We start from the raw sequence: 8950 nt of genomic DNA on the forward strand, positions 1-8950 counted from the left end.
CTGGCCACGTGTAAATGCATGCTCTCTGTGACCCCGGGCCTGGGCTTGTGTGTATGTGTGTTTAGGTGTGTATGTATGCATATGCTTTTGTGTACATGTGTGTGAATGGCACAAGTGCCTATGTTTGCCTTTTCCTCAGGCAACTCTATCAGGAGGTTTGCCAGGTCTAGGGAACGTGTGATCATATACACAGGATGACATACTAGGAAACCCATGCTAGAATGATCTGCAGGGAGCAGGTCAGGACAGAGATAAGACCCCAAGAGGAAATTGTTTCTTCCTGGGATCCTTCTGGTACAGAGGGGATGGTTTGGGAAGCTTCTGCCTGCTTTCTCACAACTGAGGGTCTCCCTGAAGCCAGGCTTCCCAGGACAGTGTAGAGGCCTGAGCTTATGGATGCCACTGTGTCCCATTGTACACATGGAAGAGAGAGGGACAGCAAGGGTCAGTACTGGTAACCATTAGAGAGAACATATGAGGAGGGGCTCTGCCTGGAGGACCTCAGGAAGTGACATTACTTACTTAACAGTCCAGATGGAACTCAGAATGCTGGTTACCATGTAACCAGAGGCCAGCAGTAGCCTTACCTGACTTACTTGTCTGGAAGTCCTAGAGGGAACAAGATGTTCTCCTGTTTCCAGGGTTCCAGAGGCTCCGGCCACAAAAAAGCCAAGAGCGGTTTCCTTGTTCGCTTTTGGAGACGTTTGATTCGCCCTCTGATACACTTCAGGCATGCTTCCCACAGTGAGCCCAAGGTAACACAGGCCAGCCTTAGCAAGAAAGTCGTTGTTAGTCCCCGTGCTCCCCCGAGGTCCCTGCCTGGGTGTGTGCTCCTGTGAGACACTGAGGAGCATTCTTGATGCTTACTGATCACTCTATGGTAATGGGTAGCTGATGTCTCTCAGAGTTTCCTCACTTAGACCCTCCTGCCTTCCTAGGTCTGTTCTCAAAATGAACAGGAGCCAGACTCTCTGCCCAAGCGCCCCCAGTTCAACTATGACAGCCAAGAATACGTGGTACAAATGATCCACTACATTCCAGCTGCTATTCAGAAACGTGACCACATCTGTATCACCATATTTCTTGGCGTCTACCGAACGTATGCCAGCACTTGGGAGGTGCTGGACCTGCTGATGAGAACGTGAGTGGCTGCATCCAACATAGGAGTTAGGAGAGTTCTGCTCTTCTCAGGGACCCTGTGCTCCCATAGAACAAGGGCGATTGCACCCTGGCAGTGTTGGTCTTGGGTCTAAACCTGCAAAGTGGCATGGCCTCATCCAGGGTTGGGAGACTCTAGTTTGTGTCTTTCACTGGCCCCAGGGAGTGTGAAACACCACCCTTTTTGATTTGGAAAGAGCTCTTTACTCATTTGTATAAAAGGTTCTAGGCCCCATCTGACCTATATGGGATTAATGGAACCAAACAAGGGTCCTGGGGTGGGAAGGCCCAGGAAGCCGGATATCAACCAAAAGCCCTGGCAGGGAACATGTAGGCTTCTACCCTTTGTGTGAAGATCTTTGAAGACCCATTGACTTCAGCACAGAAATCAGAACTGTGCAGAGAGACCCCAGCATCTGTGTTTCCTCTCTGCAGTCTTCAGACTCAAGTAGCTCACTCTAGATCTATTAGTAGGTTGGGGACACAAGTCTTTAGGGTGACACCCTCATGGAATGCCACAGGTATGCATCCTTCCGGCCTGACTGTATAAAGGACCAGCAAACTAAGAGGTGAGTGGGCTTCAGGTGAAAGAGAGGTAAGAGCCCATGGGTGCAATGCGGTGGTGGGTGGGGTCAGACAGAGATAAGAGCCCATCTGTAGAGTTGGAATAAGCTGGAGGTAAGGGTCAACTTGTGTGGTAAGATGAGGTTGGGAAAGAGGGAGGTAAGGGCCCATCTGTGGAGTTTGGGTTGGGGGGAGGTAAAGACTTATCTTTAGAGTGGTGTAGTGGGCAAGTGGGAGGTAGTGGCCTATCTGTACAGGGAGTGGGGTAGGGCGATTGCTGTGGACTAAGCACTTGTCAGGTGCCCTCCTTTGGGGATTCCCATTAGAGGGATGGTAGCTGAGATTTCACCTGCAGGTGGAGAAAATTGGAGGTCTCCAATGGGCTCCTTGGCTCTGAGGAGCAGAGGGAAGGATGGAAGCTGAAGGGCCCTGGGAGACTCTATCCTCACTACAGTCCAGTTACCCCATCTGTTCTGCAAGGGACAGAGAGTGTCTGGAATCCTTTGCACACAGCCACACCCTCCTGACCACTATGCTCATCTGCAGACAGGCTGGCAGGCATTACCTCTTCTGATGGGGCCCAAGGCTTCTCTTGAGAAGCAAGGCCAGGCTTCTGACTCAACTTCCCTCCAACCTTCTCTTCCCCCAGAGCCATATTCAGGTTTCTGTTCGGCTGGTTTAAGAAATACCCCCAGGATTTTTATGAGTCCCCAGACCTGGCTGTTGTGAGGCAGTTCATTGACTATGTGAAGCACAATGTGCCTTCCTCAGATGTAGATAGAGCCAGGGAGCTGCTCTCCCTGCTGGAAGATCAGGAGGCAATAGAGCTACAGATTGAGCAAGGTGAGGAGGTCTGGATTGGGGGCCTGGCAAGGTAGGAGGTTGTTTCGGTGATGGATTCCAGCAGGGTATTCTCCAGAGCTTTGGCCTGAAGCCAGGGTTGGACTTCAGTCAGGGAAGATGATCCACTGTGAGGAGAGGACTAGGGATCTTCTGTCATGAAAAGGCCTTGTGTGGCCATCAAGGCATCTTGGGGAAGATCACCCCATCCTAGGCTGTCTCCACTAAAAGCATGTCTTCTTCTACTTTTAGATTTTGCCACAGCTCCAGAGCCCTCAGAGCAGGATGCCTCTGGGAGGCAGGAGACTCTGGCTCTGAGGCCAGCTTCTGAGACAGAGCCACAGGGAGACAAGCAACCCCGAGAGGATCCTGAGCTTGTGAAAGGAGCAGTTCTGGATCCCTCTGAACCAAAAGCCACAATAGAGCTGCCTCCGTCTTTACATCAAGCTGTGCCCACATCAGATGGTACACTCTCACCTGTAGATGTTACTGCAGATGAGGCGACAGGTGTGGCTGCAGATGAGGCTGCAGATGTTGCTGCAGATGTTTCACCTGCCAGGCAGTTATTTGTGTCTTACACTGTGCAGTTAGGTACACCAGATTTCGTCATCCCTCTGCCTGAGGTTGACATATAGTTAGGAGAATGGTCTGCAGAGTTCTACCCAGCTGAGGTTCCCCACCTAAGCTTATCTCATGTTTTTAGAGACAATATCTTATAGCTTTGTTGGATTCTTTGTTTTTCATATTGTTGTTTTCATTTTTGTGTTTTTAATTATGTTTGAATATTAATAAAAATAATTATTTGTTCGTCTTAAAAGATATCGTTATTTTCTTCAGTGGTACAATCTACTTATGTTTTACCCAAGGACTGCACCAAATATTTGAGTCAAACAGGTTGATCCCAGAAATGGGACCCTCACAGGAAGCAGGGAAAGCAAGCAGCTGGTGTGGCAGAAAGTGGGCAAATACCTGCAGCGGTGAACCATATAAACTATGTGACTAAACTGTGTGACTGTGGCGTGGCGTTCCTGGGCTCAGCAAGTGCCCCTAACAATTAGGGACACAGAGCCCCATATCTGGGCTCCTGGACAGAGGTCTCTACTCTCTGGGCTTCTCTTCTGTCACAATGACAGGGGAAGCATGCAGTCAAGGATAAGGTCAGCCTAACTATAATGGTGCTCACCATTCTCTCCATCCCTGGGTCCAAAGCTGTGTGTACACACTGCACCTTGTTTAAACAGGTGGTTATCACAACGAATTGCCAGGCTCCCCCACAATTCTAGGGGTGATCAAAAAATGACAAGGCTGAGTCCATGGAAATTTTACACATTTCATCTGTGGGGAGTGGGTTTCATGTAGTCTCACTGTTCACTATGTCTAGGGAATCCTTCATTAGACAAACCCAGAAGTCATCACCAAAAACTGCTCACTCAATCTGCATCCTGGGCATGTGAGATGCCATCTACTGTTTAGAGGACACTGAGTGGTGTATTTGACCCTTCCATGGAGTAGGGCTGCTCACATGAGCTCTGATGATGAAGGACCCACACATACCACATCACTGTCTACTTAGGTATTTGGCTCAGGAAATTTTTATATATTCCAGTCTAGTCCTTTTCTCAGCAAGAATCTAGCTGTACATTTCTTCTAGTCCCAGAGTTGGGATTTCTAGTGGCTCTGAGTACTGGAGACCCAGGGCTGCAGGTTGGAGTCAGGCTTCCTGGGTGAACAATGGATGCCTCTCTAGCATAGAGAGCTGAGAAAGAGCTGTAGCTAGAAGTGATAGTGGCAGGTGGTCTAGCTGTCATCATCACACGAGGAAAGGTGACCTAGGCCATTATCAATGTGTGTAGAGAATCTCAGGGAATATTATTAGAGCCAGCAAGCAAATCCAACAAAGGAAACACTCCTACAGATGAATTTGAAATGAACTTGCCACTAAGTTCCACAGTGGTCATGCACAGGAAGGCCAGCAGGTGAGAATGTTGTGCATGAAAATCAGCAGGCACGGCCATCTGCACAGGCATAGACTCTGTTATGGCCTTCTCTTCTGCTTTCCACAGTGTTTGATGTCCTCGCCAGAAATATTTAAAAACGTGTGGAAAATGGTTATGTCATACAACAGATATTATAGCATGGAGGTTTAAAAAAAAAAAAACAAGGAAAGTCGACAGGTGCAGACCCGTTAGGGTCACAGATTAAAACACGCTACTATTTCATATTGGTGGCATAGGAATCAGCTGCACCTTCCATGTAATTACTGTGGATGGCAGGGAATTCTTATGTGAGTGTCCCTATGCAGGTCTGAGGGATGCACAAAACCCCACATTTCACAATATGGAGGTGGATGTCAATATGGCACCTGTTGAAAAAGTGTAGGGACCTGAGTTCAGATCCCCAGCATCCACATAAACAATTGTTGGGAGCCGCACCCACATTCGCCGTTACAAGATGGCGCTGACAGCTGTGTTCTAAGTGGTAAACAAATAAACTGCACATATGCCGAGGGTGGTTCTCTACTCCATGTGCTCTGCCTTCCCCGTGACGTCAACTCGGCCGATGGGCTGCAGCCAATCAGGGAGTGACACGTCCTAGGCGAAATATAACTCTCCTAAAAAAGGGACGGGGTTTCGTTTTCTCTCTCTCTTGCTTCTTGCACTCTGGCTCCTGAAGATGTAAGCAATAAAGCTTTGCCGCAGAAGATTCTGGTTTGTTGCGTCTTTCCTGGCCGGTCGTGAGAACGCGTTAATAACAATTGGTGCCGAATTCCGGGACGAGAAAAAACTCGGGACTGGCGCAAGGAAGATCCCTCATTCCAGAACCAGAACTGCGGGTCGCGGTAATAAAGGTTCCCGTAAAGCAGACTGTTAAGAAGGATTCAACTGTATGAATTCAGAACTTTTCAGCTGGGGAACGAGAGTACCAGTGAGTATAGCTTTACGAGGTAAGCCTGGTCTTGAACTTTCTAAGGAAATTCAAGACAGTCTATCAGAAGTAAAGTGGAAAATGGCTTTACAAGTTATGTTTGGCCTTGAATTTTTTCTAGTGTTAGAAGCCCTTTTGTTCCTTTTCACATGTTATCAGGTGATTAAGATAGGGCGGATTCTGGATGAAATTCAGGGCAATCTATCAGAAGTAAAGCGGGGAGAGAGAGTAGGAGCAAAGAGAAAATATGGTACACAAAATAAGTATACAGGCCTTTCCAAGGGTCTTGAACCCGAGGAAAAGTTAAGGTTAGGTAGGAATACCTGGAGAGAGATTAGAAGAAAAAGAGGAAAAAGGGAAAAGAAGAAAGATCAATTAGCGGAGGTCTCTAGGAAAAGGAGCCTGTGCTCATCGCTGGATGGGCTCGGGGAGCCAGCTCTTGGTAGCTCTGAATCAGATGAAGAATTCTCCTCTGAAGAAACAGACTGGGAGGAAGAAGCAGCTCATTATGAGAAAAAAGGGTACCAGCCAGGTAAAGTGCTAGCTAATCAGTTAAGGAAGCCAAAAGCGGCTGGCGAAGGCCAGTTTGCTGATTGGCCTCAGGGCAGTCGGCTTCAAGGTCCGCCCTATGCGGAGTCCCCGCCCTGCGTAGTGCGTCAGCCCTGCGCAGAGAGGCAGTGCGCAGAGAGGCAGTGCGCAGACTCATTCATTCCCAGAGAGGAACAAAGGAAAATACAACAGGCATTTCCGGTCTTTGAAGGAGCCGAGGGTGGGCGTGTCCACGCTCCGGTAGAATACTTACAAATTAAAGAACTCGCCGAGTCGGTCCGTAAATATGGAACCAATGCTAATTTTACCTTGGTGCAGTTAGACAGGCTTGCCGGCATGGCACTAACTCCTGCCGACTGGCAAACGGTTGTAAAAGCCGCTCTCCCTAGTATGGGCAAATATATGGAATGGAGAGCTCTTTGGCATGAAACTGCACAAGCGCAGGCCCGAGCAAACGCAGCTGCTTTGACTCCAGAGCAGAGAGATTGGACTTTTGACTTGTTAACGGGTCAGGGAGCTTATTCTGCTGATCAAACAAACTACCATTGGGGAGCTTATGCCCAGATTTCTTCCACGGCTATTAGGGCCTGGAAGGCGCTCTCCCGAGCAGGTGAAACCACTGGTCAATTAACAAAGATAATCCAGGGACCTCAGGAATCCTTCTCAGATTTTGTGGCCAGAATGACAGAGGCAGCAGAGCGTATTTTTGGAGAGTCAGAGCAAGCTGCGCCTCTGATAGAACAGCTCATCTATGAGCAAGCCACAAAGGAGTGCCGAGCGGCCATAGCCCCAAGAAAGAACAAAGGCTTACAAGACTGGCTCAGGGTCTGTCGAGAGCTTGGGGGACCTCTCAGCAATGCAGGTTTAGCGGCTGCCATCCTTCAATCCCAAAACCGCTCCATGGGCAGAAATAATCAGAGGACATGTTTTAACTGCGGAAAGCCTGGGCATTTTAAGAAAGATTGCAGAGCTCCAGATAAACAGGGAGGGACTCTCACTCTTTGCTCTAAGTGTGGCAAGGGTTATCATAGAGCTGACCAGTGTCGCTCTGTGAGGGATATAAAGGGCAGAGTCCTTCCCCCACCTGATAGTCAATCAACTGATGTGCCAAAAAACGGGTCATCGGGCCCTCGGTCCCAGGGCCCTCAAAGATATGGGAACCGGTTTGTCAGGACCCAGGAAGCAGTCAGAGAGGCGACCCAGGAAGACCCACAAGGGTGGACCTGCGTGCCGCCTCCGACTTCCTATTAATGCCTCAAATGAGTATTCAGCCGGTGCCAGTGGAACCTATACCATCCTTGCCCCCGGGAACCATGGGCCTTATTCTCGGCCGGGGTTCACTCACCTTACAGGGCTTAGTAGTCCACCCTGGAGTTATGGATTGTCAACATTTCCCTGAAATACAGGTCCTGTGCTCAAGCCCTAAAGGCGTTTTTTCTATTAGTAAAGGAGATAGGATAGCTCAGCTGCTGCTCCTCCCTGATAATACCAGGGAAAAATCTGCAGGACCTGAGATAAAGAAGATGGGCTCCTCAGGAAATGATTCTGCCTATTTGGTTGTATCTTTAAATGATAGACCTAAGCTCCGCCTTAAGATCAACGGAAAAGAGTTTGAAGGCATCCTTGATACCGGAGCAGATAAAAGTATAATTTCTACACATTGGTGGCCCAAAGCATGGCCCACCACAGAGTCATCTCATTCATTACAGGGCCTAGGATATCAATCATGTCCCACTATAAGCTCCATTGCCTTGACGTGGGAATCCTCTGAAGGACAGCAAGGGAAATTCATACCTTATGTGCTCCCACTCCCGGTTAACCTCTGGGGAAGGGATATTATGCAGCATTTGGGCCTTATTTTGTCCAATGAAAACGCCCCATTGGGAGGGTATTCAGCTAAAGCAAAAAATATCATGGCAAAGATGGGTTATAAAGAAGGAAAAGGGTTAGGACATCAAGAACAGGGAATGTCCAATAGTCCTACAATGTGCCAACTTTATGTGCAAGAAGCTCTTTTGCCAGTGAGGGAACAATTCCCCTCTTTAATTTTGCTCCTTTACATGGATGACATCCTCCTGTGCCATAAAGACCTTACCATGCTACAAAAGGCATATCCTTTTCTACTTAAAACTTTAAGTCAGTGGGGTTTACAGATAGCCACAGAAAAGGTCCAAATTTCTGATACAGGACAATTCTTGGGCTCTGTGGTGTCCCCAGATAAGATTGTGCCCCAAAAGGTAGAGATAAGAAGAGATCACCTCCATACCTTAAATGATTTTCAAAAGCTGTTGGGAGATATTAATTGGCTCAGACCTTTTTTAAAGATTCCTTCCGCTGAGTTAAGGCCTTTGTTTAGTATTTTAGAAGGAGATCCTCATATCTCCTCCCCTAGGGCTCTTACTCTAGCTGCTAACCAGGCCTTACAAAAGGTGGAAAAAGCCTTACAGAATGCACAATTACAACGTATTGAGGATTCGCAGCCTTTCAGTTTGTGTGTCTTTAAGACAGCACAATTGCCAACTGCAGTTTTGTGGCAGAATGGGCCATTGTTGTGGATCCATCCAAACGTATCCCCAGCTAAAATAATAGATTGGTATCCTGATGCAATTGCACAGCTTGCCCTTAAAGGCCTAAAAGCAGCAATCACCCACTTTGGGCAAAGTCCATATCTTTTAATTGTACCTTATACCGCTGCACAGGTTCAAACCTTGGCAGCCACATCTAATGATTGGGCAGTTTTAGTTACCTCCTTTTCAGGAAAAATAGATAACCATTATCCAAAGCATCCAATCTTACAGTTTGCCCAAAATCAATCTGTTGTGTTTCCACAAATAACAGTAAGAAACCCACTTAAAAATGGGATTGTGGTATATACTGATGGATCAAAAACTGGCATAGGTGCCTATGTGGCTAA

The 8950-nt window shown here is 47.8% G+C and overlaps 1 protein-coding gene across 2 annotated transcripts; it reads left to right on the top strand.

Moving 5' to 3' along the window:
- The first annotated feature begins 571 nt into the window (after positions 1-571).
- On the top strand, positions 572-3375 carry Gm3409 (predicted gene 3409). 2 transcript variants are annotated; one of them, XM_006504780.2, is made up of 5 exons: positions 572-755; positions 939-1141; positions 1680-1727; positions 2372-2565; positions 2815-3330. In XM_006504780.2, exons 1-5 carry the CDS (start codon positions 624-626, stop codon positions 3195-3197), a joined length of 960 nt encoding a protein of 319 aa, XP_006504843.1. In that variant the 5' UTR covers positions 572-623; the 3' UTR covers positions 3198-3330. The 2 variants fall into 2 exon arrangements, with proteins under 2 accessions (XP_006504843.1, NP_001230042.1); NM_001243113.1 differs by having other exon boundaries at positions 596-755; positions 2827-3375.
- Positions 3376-8950: the final 5575 nt, after the last annotated feature.

This window comes from Mus musculus, chromosome 5 (genome assembly GCF_000001635.26).
Source record: "Mus musculus strain C57BL/6J chromosome 5, GRCm38.p6 C57BL/6J".
Lineage (NCBI taxonomy): Eukaryota > Metazoa > Chordata > Mammalia > Rodentia > Muridae > Mus > Mus musculus.

Bases quoted from the DNA above. Each gene is read 5' to 3' on its own strand.
- Gm3409 (XM_006504780.2), top strand. From the start codon at position 624: ATGTTCTCCTGTTTCCAGGGTTCCAGAGGCTCCGGCCACAAAAAAGCC. The intron at 756-938 runs GTAACACAGGCC...CTGCCTTCCTAG, and splicing joins CTTCCCACAGTGAGCCCAAG to GTCTGTTCTCAAAATGAACA. The intron at 1,728-2,371 runs GTGAGTGGGCTT...CTCTTCCCCCAG, and splicing joins AAGGACCAGCAAACTAAGAG to AGCCATATTCAGGTTTCTGT.